At 58.0% G+C, this 12,160-nt stretch overlaps 2 protein-coding genes across 35 annotated transcripts in view; one reads left to right on the top strand and one right to left on the bottom strand.

Annotated features, from left to right (window-relative positions):
- The window catches only part of KANSL1 (KAT8 regulatory NSL complex subunit 1), a 107,304-nt gene extending 95,532 nt beyond the window's left edge, over positions 1 to 11,772 (top strand). For all 6 annotated transcript variants that reach the window (XM_087770454.1, XM_087770455.1, XM_087770456.1 and 3 more), the window contains 5 exons: positions 170 to 288; positions 1,495 to 1,552; positions 2,170 to 2,282; positions 4,806 to 5,052; positions 5,529 to 11,772. In XM_087770454.1, the coding sequence (XP_087626580.1) occupies positions 170 to 288; positions 1,495 to 1,552; positions 2,170 to 2,282; positions 4,806 to 5,052; positions 5,529 to 5,780 (789 nt within the window). In that variant the 3' untranslated portion in view covers positions 5,781 to 11,772. The remainder of the gene's footprint in view (positions 1 to 169; positions 289 to 1,494; positions 1,553 to 2,169; positions 2,283 to 4,805; positions 5,053 to 5,528) is intronic.
- MAPT (microtubule associated protein tau) overlaps positions 8,739 to 12,160 on the bottom strand; it is a 57,433-nt gene continuing 54,011 nt past the window's right edge. For 28 of the 29 annotated variants that reach the window (XM_087770472.1, XM_087770466.1, XM_087770478.1 and 25 more), the window contains one exon: positions 8,739 to 12,015. In XM_087770472.1, coding sequence (XP_087626598.1) covers positions 11,800 to 12,015 — 216 coding nt within the window. In that variant the 3' untranslated portion in view covers positions 8,739 to 11,799. The remainder of the gene's footprint in view (positions 12,016 to 12,160) is intronic. The other variant, XM_087770477.1, reaches the window with a different exon arrangement.

The raw sequence follows: 12,160 nt of genomic DNA, 5'->3' as shown, positions 1-12,160 counted from the left end.
GTGCCTGCAGAATGGTGAGCTCCATTCTGATGCAAATCACGGTTGGTTTTGGAGTCTCCGTAGGTCATACGTTGCCATTTCATATGAGGCCACATCCTTTTTCCATCAATGACTTAACATGACAAAACCTACAACTCTTTCTCACGTGGTTCTTGTCTTCATGTTACAGCAGCCAAGGAGGCGGAGAGGCGAAAGTTCATTCGATATTAACAACATCGTCATCCCGATGTCCGTTGCTGCAACGACTCGTGTGGAGAAACTGCAGTACAAAGAGATCCTCACACCCAGGTACATGCCTGATCCCCGGCTCCAGCGGGGTTCTCGCGTCCCAGGCTTTTACTGTGCAACTGTCCTGTCAGAAGTTCAGCCCTGGTCTAGGGCTTTGCTCCCAGTAGCTGCTGATGCTGGTGAGGAAAGGGGCTTTCTTCTTCCTTGAAAGTAGGAGAAAGTTTGGAAAACTTCTGATCCTATCGTTGATGCAGACTTGCTGAGTTCAGGAATATGTATTCTGAGCGTCCCTCGTGCATGAAAGCCAGCTGCCCTGCTCAGGTCTCTCTGTGCAATCTGAAGTCATCCTGGTTGTCCTCTCTCCTGCTTCAAAGCTGCTGACCACGTTGAGCCAAAGGTCCTGGTGGTCTCCCAGCTCTGCACGTGTCCGGGCTGGGTGGGGGGTGCCTGGGCTGCGTTAACGCTGCAGTGCAGGAGGGCCGCTGCCTAGGATCGCGCCGGCCAGGAGAAGCCCTCCCGTGCCTGGGCAGTGGTAGGAATCAGAAGTTTTCTTTGAGGGCAAGGAGGTGAGCTGTCGGCCCTTGTTTGGATGTTCTTGGATTAACACCGTGGATGAGATCAGTTACTGGTTTTCACACCTGAGTGCTCGGTGGAAGCGTGCCGACCTGCTGCAGCACTGGTGCAGCTGCTTCATCCAAACTGCGCAGTTTCCAGTCCTTCTTTTCCCTCCCCGTTCTCCAGGTCTCTTTCCCAACTTCCCTCTTTCTTCCTCCTGCTCCTACATGCTCTTCCCAGGCCCGGTTGAGAGCAGGGCAGGGAGGGAGCCTGTTGCTGAGCCAGAGGAAGAGGAGGAAACGCGGCAGCATCTGCTCTGCTTCCTCTGCCCTTGGCAGGCTTCAGCCACGCTGCCAGGCCAGCGCCGGGAGCCGGGCAGGGAGGCGGAAGGGAAGGGCTGCAGCGAGAGGACGCTGCCGGCCTCGCTCTCCGTTCCTGACCCTCCCACCGTGGAAGGACATCTCCTGCCCATCCCCAGCGTCGCGCTCAGTGGGTGCGAACCCACTGCAAAAAGATGCGCTCAAAATGGAGCAGGCTAACGGGGCAAGGGGAGAAAGCGTCGTCTGATAGCGCAGGAGGGGTTTTGGTAGACAAATGTGCTCACCGTGGCAGGATTGTACTTTTTCTGTCCCAAAAGACAGTGTCAGTGCACGCAGGGGGTGTGCTTGCCTCTGCCTGCGATTGACTGCCCTCTGACGTTGTGTGTTGCAGCTGGCGTGAAGTGGATATCAGCGCTCTGAAAGCCAACCCTGATGAAGACAATGAGGAGGTAAGAAGAGTTTTATTTCCGAGTGAACGTGGGATGGGGTTGGTAGCAGCGGAGCAGCGTCCGCAGAGGATGCCGGAAGGGAGTGGACACGGGGACCTCAGCAGGGAGGCGCAGAATCTCTTCCTTTTTTGCAACAAGATGGCACAACTGGCCTTGCAGAAACCAGCCTGGCGTCAGTTCCTTTTCAGGAACAGCATGATAAGGCAGAAGTTGGATTAACTGGATGGGTACAGCTGAACCTGAGGTCTAAGTGCTGTCGGGAGACCTCTCTGGGCAGCAATCTTTTTATGGAATAGTCTAATTGAGAAATCATGACCAGTCACGCTGCTATAGTTATTATTTTAGCTAAACTGATAATGATGGTATTTCCTTAAACCTCTGTGTGAGCACTTTCGTTCTGGGATAAGTGGCTTTCCTTTGGTTTTTAGTTCGTAATCTCTTCCTCAGCAATGCAGACTCCGTTTAACAGGGTGCTCTTGCACTCACTTGCATCTGCCTCCGTCCAGATATAAACATTTATTTAAATTCATGCTGTAGCTAATGCTGGAAAAACTGCACGTAGATGTGTGTTTAATATAAGAAAGCTCTGACCAAGCCCTGTTCCGTTCCCTTTCCAGATCGAGGACTTGTCTGATTCGGCCTTCGCTGCTCGGCATGGCAAGTGTGAAGAGATGGAGCGGGCCCGGTGGCTTTGGAGCACGAGCATGCCCCCGCAGCGGCGGGGCAGCAGGTACGCCTGCCGGCACGGTTCCCCAGCGCTGCCTCGGTGCTGGCAGGGCTGCCCCAGCAGCACTCGGGTGCAGAGAGGGTGCAGTGGGTTTCTCTTGGCCTTCTCAAGGCGTCGTTCCCAGCAGAGCGGGATGCTCTTGGGAGCAGGTTGTGGAGGCTTTATTAGATTGGCTGATCCATGAAAATGGTTAAAAGCTTGTGCTGGTATTGGAAAGTTTGATCACCATCCACAAAGAGCAGCTTGAGGAGCTCTTGTAGGAGTGGGGCGTAGTCTTGCTTAGGTGGGGGTAAAGTCACACACCTCTTAAGTTGCGGACAACCAACTCTTGGCACTGTCTGTTTGGATTCTGCTTTCCTTTCACCGCTCTAGAAAGGAGGCTGGTGCACCAGCTTGGGGGTCCAGAGAAAAAGAAACGGGCTGACCTGGGCATCCTTCATGCAAGAACAAGGAGCAGGGGCTGTTCTCAGCGTGCTGCTGTCCGGTGCGTCTCTGCTCGGTTGCTTCAGCAATGCTGTTTCTCTGCTCCATTTATATCCGTGTCCTTACCTTCCTCTGATCACTTGACACTTGATGCCCTCTCTGCAGTGTCTTCTTGTGAGTGGGTGCCTAAAACCACACACAGATTTCAGCTGTTGATCTCATCATAAACCTGCATAAGACGACATTCGCTCGTCTCCGTTTGATTTCCGATGCTTTGTTTGGTTTTGAACCACTCTGCTCTTGGGCAGAAATGTGTGCTGAACTACAACTGCATGCAGACATGCACCCGCTCGTCTTAGTCTGGTTGTGGTTTCAGCTCAGCCCTGTCGGGTGTGCGCGATCGTGCAGGGTTGTTTCTGCAAGAACTTCGGCGAACGCAGAGGTAGCGTTTGTCAAATTCCATTTGTGCTGCTGCTGCCTCATTTCATCTGCAGCTGCGTTCCCCGGTGCTGGTGGAGCGTGGGACGTTTTGGTCTTTCTTTGCAACCTTCTTCGGCCAGTTTCTCACATCTGATAGCACTTCACCATAACTTTGTTTCTCTAAGGACCCTCTTGCAAGGGCGTTGGTGAAAGGTGCTGCGTTGAGGTCGTGGCGTGGTCATTGAGGTGAATTCAAACTTCATCTCGTAGGTTTAGAAGTGCTGGTGGGAAAGGGCTTCCAGAGGTCTCTGGTCCAGCCTCCTGCAGGACTGCTGCCAGCGGAAGACCAGGTTGGCCGTGGCTTTGTCTGGCCACAGCGTGAACACTTCCAAGGATGGAGGTGCCCCCAGAGCTGGGGCCGGTATTCCCAGCGCAGCTCCCCAGCAGGGAGAGACGGGGGTGCCGCTGTCCCTGCTCCGCTGGCCGCGTTCCTCAGCACAACCCAGGCGTGGTTTGCTGCGTTCGTGCCGAGTGACTTGGCCACGTTCAGCTTGGCGGTCGCCACCTCCCGAGCTCCTCCTCAGCAGGATCCTGGCTCGGTCCCTCCGTTCCCGGCCTGGGCTGACGCAGGGGCTGTTCTCTGCGGCTGCTTCGGGCTTTAGAAATGGTTGGAGCCCCCATGGCCTGGTAACTTCTTGTTGCTGTGATTCAGCCAGTGCTTTGCTCCTTGCCCGTGGAGTACCTGGGCCAGGTAATAACCAGCAAACACCGGGGTAAACTCGCTTGGTTTCCCTTAAATGTCATTCTCTCATGACCTGCTCCAGCGGATCTGCTGAGCGTCTTGTGGTCTTCCTGCCTCGTGTAGGTTACACATCGCTTTGGTGTTTTCCTGTAGCAGCTTTTAAATTGCGTCTTGACTCAGCACATCGACTCCGCCTAGCTTGCTGCAGGTGTAGCTGTTCACTAGTCTAATCGGGGCTGGGTCTCTGTGTTCTGATGAACACTTTGGCCAAGGTAGATTTTGGAGTCTGATCCTTGGCAGTCCTTGATTGCCACTTGCTGTTGCAGTTCATCTGGACGAGTTGCGCGCAGATGTGGGGACTCCAGTTAGGTTTCTCTGTTTGCAGCCTGTGGGTGTTTTTTCTGGGAATCTGTGTAGGTGCTCAAACTTTCTTAAGTCTTGGTTTAAATCTTCTGAAGTCTAGGGGTTTTACAGTGCTCCTCCTACGCCCAACTGTTGAACTTGCTGCATCTTCAGCGTTACTGATTCACTACGCTTGGTCCTTGAGCTGCCTGGTGTCACACGGCATGCGGATGGTGGAAGCACTTGGAGAAACCGATTTTGAAGTGTCTGGTTTCATAGGGTGGCTTCTCATCGGGGTGTTTATTCAGCACTCGCGGCGTAGGAGACGTGTGGGACACGTAACCGTAGGAGAGCCGCGTCAGTGTTGCAAAGCTGCATCGAGACAGCAGAGATGAGACACAGATGAGCCTGGATGAGTTGAACCTCTGGGCTGCGGCATTCCCTGCCGTGGCGTTCCCCATCGCACGGCTGCTCCCGAGGAGGGGGTGGCGGAAGGCATCGTGGGGTGGCATCAGGTGGCAGCGAGCGGCCTGGGCCCCGGTATCGGTGGGAGCGCAGCTGAGGCTGAAACCAGGCTCTCAAATGCGTTCCTCTCTCAGGTCTTACAGATCGACAGATGGACGGACGACGCCCCAGCTGGGAAACCCCTCGACTCCCCAGCCGGCATCCCCCGACGTGGGCAACTGCCACTCCCATTTGGAGCTGTCCCACACCCACTCCCCGCGCAGCCCCATCAGCCCCGAACTGCTCTCTGCCCCCCTCACCCCGCTCTCCCGTGACTCCATGCGGCTTCTGTCCAGCGAGGACACCCGCTGCTCCACGCCTGAGGCCAGCCTTGACGAGCAGGTGGGTGCTGGCTCCGCTGGTGGCCGTTGGCTCTAGTTTTGCTCCTGGAGGCTGGCGGGAGGGCGCGAGCGCTGCCTGCTGCTGTGTCACTGCAGTGACTGCTCAGACGGGTATAAAGGTAAATGTGGTGCTCAGACTTGGCTGGTTTATCCTCCTCGCTGTGGGGAAACAGCTTGGAAGCCTGCAGGTGGGAAGTTCTGTCCAAACGCTCGGCCGGACGGGATGTAGAGCGTGATGGGCATCAGCAGCAGGATGCTTTTCCAGTGGCTGGTTCAGTTTGGAGGCTGCCGCGTCCTCGCCACGTGTGCCGAAGCTTTCCGTGCGCTGTTAGGGAGGCTAGGCCGAGGCCGCGGCTGCACGGCACCGTGGAGCTGCCTGCTCCGACCGCCGCTGCAGGCAGCCAGAGTCACGCACGGAGCGGGAGCGGAAGAGCTTTTCCGGAGGATTTTCCATAGCCCGGTGTCTCTTCCCTTTAGGCTGTGCAGCCCTGGGAGCGACGCACCTTCCCGCTCTCGTACGATCCCAGGACAGAGTGCGAGGACCAATCCGACCCCCAAGACCGGTCGTCACGCTGCACCCGGCGCACGTCGGGCAGTAAATCCTCCCGGGAGACCGATGGCACTTCTGCTTTGCCCAACCTGGCCAGTCTCAAGAGCCGAACCCCCCTGGCGACACCCTCCTCCTCCTCCTCTTCCTCCGCAGCAGTTCAGCGGCCAGCGCACAGATAGAGACATACGGGAAGACATGAGCAAAACCAACACACAGAACTAACTCTTGGCATTAAAGCTTCCAAAATCTGCGTTTGATATTCAAACATCCTGCCGGGAATTTTCACAGTTTTTAGTGAATTTAAGGAGTTTAGAAACTGTTTTTTGTTTTCTTTTTTTTTGTTTTCTTTTTTTTTTTGTTTTCTTTTTTTTTTTTTTCCTTCTCCATGTTTCCTTGTCACATGAATGAGAGCCCCCAGATTCCTCCCAGCGGAGTGAAGCCTCGGGAGGGGAGCAGCCCACCAGACCCCCCTCCCTCTTTCCTCCCCTCCCTTCTTAGGTGTATAAAACTAGAGCACAGGATTTAGCTGACTAGCAGACTTCGGGGATAGTTTTTCTCAAGCAAAAGGGTGTCTTTTTCTCTTAACCCACTCCCCCCCCCCCCCCCCCCTCCCTGAAAGGTTTTAGTGGAGTGAAATTATTGGTGAAAAGTGATGTCTTGGGATTGCAACCTTCACTAGCTGTCCGTCTGTCCTCGCGTGCAGAGGGCCCACCCTGCACTTCCACCCTCGGGCGTTTTCCTCCCCTAGGTTGTAGTTCCAGGTATCCGAGGGGTGACTCTGCCCCCGGGGCCGCCCGCCACCTCCTCCTTCCTTCTCTCCTGGTTTGGGAGCGAGCTCTGGCCGCCCTGTCCGTCGGGGGAAAAGGAAGGACCCTTTTAGCCGCTTCACGCACAGCTCCGCCCGGGAGGAGCGGGATTTGGGAAGCAGCCGCCTTTCCACCTCGCGTGTTTCTCCCCAGCCCGGTGCGGTTGGACGCTTCGGGCAGGAGCAGAAGTCGGGACGCGCTTCAGGGACGCCCTTCGGGGATGGGGCTGTTGGCCGAGGCCAGCAGCAGCTTTCAGCTGGGAAACGCGGGTCTGCGACCGACGCTCGAGCTCTGCCCTCGCGTCCCCCCGTCGGGGTGGAGTCGGGGCGAGGGCGGCTCTGGGCTGGGGTCTCGGGAGCTGCCGAGAGCGGCGGGCGGCAGAGGGAGCGTCCCGGGACGGGAGCGGGCGGCGGCGGGTCGGGGTGGTCCCTGTAGGTGGGCTCGGTCCCCGAAAAGGGGAAAGAAGAGAGCGGGAAGGAGGGCGGGCGGCTGCCACCGCGCCGAGGCGCTGGGGGGATCGGGATCCGTCACCACGGCTTCGCTCCGCTCCCGCGCGCTCCCAGAACGGGTGTCGCTCCTCTTTCATTTCCCAGGCGCCGGTCCGACGTGCCGCCTCCGGACAGGTATTTTATTTTGAAACCGAGTTCGCTGTTGTTCCTCCTCTCCCTCCCTCCCGCACCCGCAGTGACTCCCGGATCCCGCACACCGTTCCCACCTGTAACGCTTTCCGATCCCGACGGTGTGGCTATTGGTCCCTGTCCTGTTGCTAGCGTTGTGCCTGTCTTATGTATAATCACATCACCAAAAAAAAAGGAAAAAAAAAAAATACAAAGGACTTTTTTTTTTTTTTTTTTTTTTCCATTTTGTAATCGTAAAGAAATAGTAGCTAAACTGCTTAATGGTTGGGGTTTTCACAATTTTCAACATTATCTAGTGGTTTTGGTTCTGTTCTAGTTTAAAGGATTTGTCATCATTTCTTTAAAAAAAAAGAAAAAAAGACGACGCTACCATATCCCTCTGCATAAGTGCTTTTCTATTTATAAGGTTGAAAATTCTGAATAACCCTTTTAGCATTATAAAAACCACAAAAAAAAAAAACCACCTTGTATTTTGTAAATATTTTCTTTTCCTGCTTTGAGCTGTGTAATGTCCTTGTTATATAGAAATGCTTTTCTTCCGAGAAGCTGATCTTTGTTAATGTCTTGATTCTGTTGGCAAAGCACAAATGTGCTTATAAAAAAAAAAAAGAAGAAAATATTAAAAAAAAAAATTAAAACAGAATATTCTACGCAAGGCGCGTTTGTGAAGCGCTGGGCTGGGAAGGGGCAGGGGCTCAGCCGCTTCCCTCCCGCCCCGCGCTTGAATGGCCTCTTTTTTTCCCTTTGCAGCGTGATTTCCCAGCGGTTACGGTCGGTGAAAAGAGGAATTGTTCGCCGGGATCTCGGGATTTGGGCTTTGCGCTGGGTTACGGGATGGAGCGGGACCGGGGCTCGCGTCGCTCCGTCCCGCCCCGCGCGGGCCGGGGGTTCTGGTTTACGTTCTCGGGGTTAACCGCTCGCTGCTGACCCGCAGCCGCGTTCTGCTGGCGCAAATCCTTGCGCTCGGGGCGGGTTGCGCTGGGAAGGGTGGGTGTTCGCGAGAGGCAGGTGGTGGGAGGCGACTTCCTTGGGTGCTCCTAAATTTCCGAGAAAATTCTACTTTGTTCCTCGGTACCGAGGGGAGGGGAAGGAGGGCGGCGCGGGGTGGTGATCAGCCAAAGGAGCGGCAGCCCGGGCCCCGCCGGTTCGTTACAAGTCATTCACCGGGGAGGGAAAAGCCAATCTGAGAAGCGGACGGCGGCTGCGCCAGCAGCTGGAAGCTCCCGACCTGCACGGGGCGGCCGTGCCCCGGGGAAGGCGCGGAGCCACGGGCTGGCGGTGCGGCGCTGTGGCCGCCGAAGGGCCGGTAACCGGGGATCTGGGGCTGCACCGGGCTGGAACCGGGGAAGGGGAATCGGGCAGCGCCGTGGTTGGAAGCAGCCTCTGACCAGCCCCCGTGCTGCGGGGGCAGAGCTGCCTTCGGTCTCGCCCTGCAGCTGAGAAAATGTCCTGCGAGCCAAAAATAGAACTTGGGCTTCCTGGCTGCAGGGCCTCTGCCCTGTCTGCGCTGGTGCGGTGGTGGCTGGTACTTAACAAGGGAAGAAAGAAGAGAAAAACAGTCCCTGCCCATCTTTACCGCTGCCCGGTAGCTGTCCGGTGGCCCTGGTGTGCCGGCACGGCTGCCGGGGGACCGGCGATCCCGCGGGGGCCTGGTCCCAGCTCCCTCCCTCCCCGCCGTGCGACAGAGGCGGCGTTTATCATAGTAATGAACTTTATTTCCAAATTCACTTTTACGGCAACAGTGTAAACCAGTTGTTAAAACGCACGATACACTATGGACACCCACAGACAGAAGCTAAGCTAGAATGATACACCGAGATCAAACCTTCCCTCCCCTCCCCAGCGCACCGCGGGGAACACGGGGCTGCCAGCACCACCGGCAGGCTGACACTGAAAGTTCAGATTATTAACAAGCATATTATTTTTTTTTGAGTGCAGAAACATGTTTGTTTTTTTTTTTTAAATCAGTGCCGGTTTTAACCCTTTTCAGACCAAGATGTGTGTGGAGTAAAGGAAAAGCCATGGGCCAGTCTGTCCGGCTGCTCATGGTAACCCTCAGGCCTGGGTCTGAACGCGGGGTCGGGGCTGGGGACGTGGCTCGGGCTGCTGGGAGGGGGCGGCGGGGGCTGCGGTGGATGGACAGGGCTGTCCTGGGACCCCCGGAGCCCCCCGGGGGTGAGGAGGAGGGCAGAGGGGGCCAAGGACCCCCGCAGCGGGAAGGGGCTGCTCGCTGGAGCTCACCACGGCCCTGCAGAGGGGCCGGGGCTCGGGGCAGCGCCGGGACGGGCACGCTCAGCCACGCTCCGGCCTGCCGCCAGAAAGGGTGAAAAGGGGTGCCTGGCAGTCGGTGGTTCTCCCACTTGCTCGTTTTACAGAGGACAAAAATACCGCAGCGGCTCCTACATCCTACACCGATACAGAGTCACAGAGTACAGCGGCTTACAATCATAGAGTCAACTGAAACGGAGCGAGCGACAAGCTGGACGCGGGCTTTCCCTTGACCTGTTTGCGTGGGTGCTGCTCCAGCCTCTCCCCAGCAGTGAAGCGGCTCCCGGGGCTGCCGAGACGGGGGTTGGAGCCCCCCGCACCGCCATCCCCCCCCCCGACACAACCGTCCTCCTCCGGCGCTGGACAGGCGCCTTCCCAGGCCTCCGGCTGGGGCTGATGCCCAGCACCGCGCAGAAAAACCCGGTGGAGCCCACGCGGAGCGTGCAAAGGCCGCGGCGGCGCGGCAGGGTGGTCGGCTCCCGCTGAGGGTGGGCACGGGGCCTGCCCAGGGAGGAGCTGCTGCTCTGCCCCATCAGCAGCCGCTGCAGCAGCCTGGGTGGCACCCAGCCTCAGCCCAAGGCCGAGCGGTGCCCCACGCCCCAGCGAGGGCCTCCCCGTCCCCCGCCGTCCCAGTCGGACCGGGATGTCAGCCCCTTGCTGGGAAAGCACGGCTTTCCCTGCAGCACGGCCCGTGGGGTGCACAGCCCGCGGCCCCGCTGGGCACCCCCCGCCCGCGCCGCCGCTGCCAGCTCTACCCCCGCAGCGCGGCTGGAGCCTCTCGGGGGAGACGGGGAGGGAGGACGCGCACTGAGCTGCACTGGTCGCATCTCAGCCTCTTTGGTTGTAGAAGGAAGGGGCGCGTGGGGAGGCCCACGGGTGCAGCACAGCCCCAGGCCACCCCCTCACGCTCCCCAGGTTGCCACAGGAACAAAAGCAGCAAAGAAAGACCCAGACTAGCTCGTGTCCCCTGCGTGGTGCTGGGGATGGTTAGTGCTGCGCGGAGGGGACGCCGTGGGGGTAACACGCTGCGAACACACCAGGAGAGCGCAGTGGAGACGGGGGTTCGGTGCCAGGGAGCAGCCTCCGGCCCCTGAGCGCAGGCTGGGACCTGGGGACGCTGCCACCATGCACCAGCTAAAAAAAAAAACCTCCCTCGCGCCTTCCCCTCGCGTCCTCCCAGTTGTCTCCTACCGCTGCCAACGGCACGAGAACAGCAGAGCCATGGAGCTGCCACTTCCGCGATCTCTTAGCTGACCTTGCAGGGAAATAAAAAAGAACAACCCAAAAATGTTACAAGCTGCACCCAAATCCAGGGGCCATCCCAGCCCTGGAGCCGCGAGTGCCCCTCATGCAGCACCCCCAGGCCCTGGGAGCAGAGAGCCGGGAAGCCCCGGCGCGGCCCACCCCAGCCCTCCCCAGGGAGCAGGGCAGTGGCCCTGCGCCCACCCCTGTGCCCGGCAGACATGCGGTGCCCGGCTGCCCCAGCGGCACCGGGTCTGGGCACGGCCTGGAGCTCGGCAAAGCTCCCCCCCTCGGGCCCTCCTCGCTGGGCTGCGGCGGAGCTGGCACGGGGCAGCTCAAAACTACTTACAGCATAATTTTTTTTTTTTTAAACACATGCTCGTTTATGAAAACAATCACCCTGGCACGGTCCAAGCATATACAGACAAATCTACTCTACGACACGAGGGGCTGCCAAAGGAAAGGGGAAAAGCCTCTACTCATCCACTCAGCGGTTCCAGCACAGCCACGGAGAGGGGAACGGCCGTCCAGGGCCCCTTCCGCAATGGGATACCCTGGCGTCGCCAGCACTCCAGCTGCCGGAGCTGAGAGCGGGTTTAGGGGATAGCTGGCAGTTATCTTCATACACATCTCGGCTTTCGGAGGTAAAAACAAAAGGTTTCTTCCAAATCAGCAGGCAAATTTAATGCAGAAAGGGAGGGCACCTCCCTGCAGTCCCTGGCTGCAGCACCCACTACCTGTGCTGCCTGCACGCCAGGCCTCCAGCCCAGGCATCGTTAGGGTAACGAGCGTGGGAAGGTCACAGCCCCTTCCCGTGAGGACCTCCCGCTGCCCTGTGCTGCGGTGCGGGGTGCTCGGGTCAGCGGCCTGCTGCAGCTGCCCCCTCCCTCCCCCTCCCCACTTTCCCGGGGCGGTGGGCATCCCTGCCAGGGCAGGGGGCCCCAGGCAGGGCCGGGGCAGTGAGGGACCTCGCGGGGGGACGAGGGGAGGGAGCGGGGGACAGGCACGGGCTGTGCGCTCCGAGGAGCAGGGGGAGAGGAGGTTTTGTACCTCATAGTGTCACTGATTTTGAAGTCCTGGAGCTAGAGCTGAATGAACAGTAAAAGCAGGTTAAATCATTAACCAGTTAGGGGATGGGGAAGCAGCTGTAAAAGGAACAGAGGAAGAAGGCCAGATTATTATTTTTGTTTCTTTTCTTTTTTTTTTCCCCTTGTCTTCTCTCATCTTCGCCCGCCATGCCCCGATCACAAGCCCTGCTTGGCCAGCGAAGCAGACACTTCGTCGGCTAGCGTGGCGAGCTGGGGGGAGTCCACCATATTGATGCTGCCGGTGGAGGAGACGTTGCTAAGGCGGCGCGGGGAGGCATCTCCGGAGATAGTGGGGGACTTGTAGACGATTTCGGCGCCGTGGTCGGTCTTGGCTTTGGCGTTCTCGCGGAAAGTCAGCTTATGAGTCTCAATCTGCAACGAGAGGAGAGGGCAGTGAGCAGGGAGGATGCGGGACATCATCCGGAGAGGCCATTTTTACCTGCAAACTGCTCGATCATTGCCGTGTGCAGCTGGGAGGAAAGCTCAGTTCATTGGCCTGACGCCCCCAGTGTCCCCA

Source organism: Nipponia nippon, unplaced genomic scaffold (assembly GCF_047370975.1).
Source record: "Nipponia nippon isolate SJK-2023a ecotype South Korea unplaced genomic scaffold, ASM4737097v1 scaffold_32, whole genome shotgun sequence".
NCBI classification, from domain to species: Eukaryota; Metazoa; Chordata; class Aves; order Pelecaniformes; family Threskiornithidae; genus Nipponia; species Nipponia nippon.
Note: the sequence above shows the minus strand (reverse complement) of the source record. Positions and strands in the feature narration are given on the sequence as shown.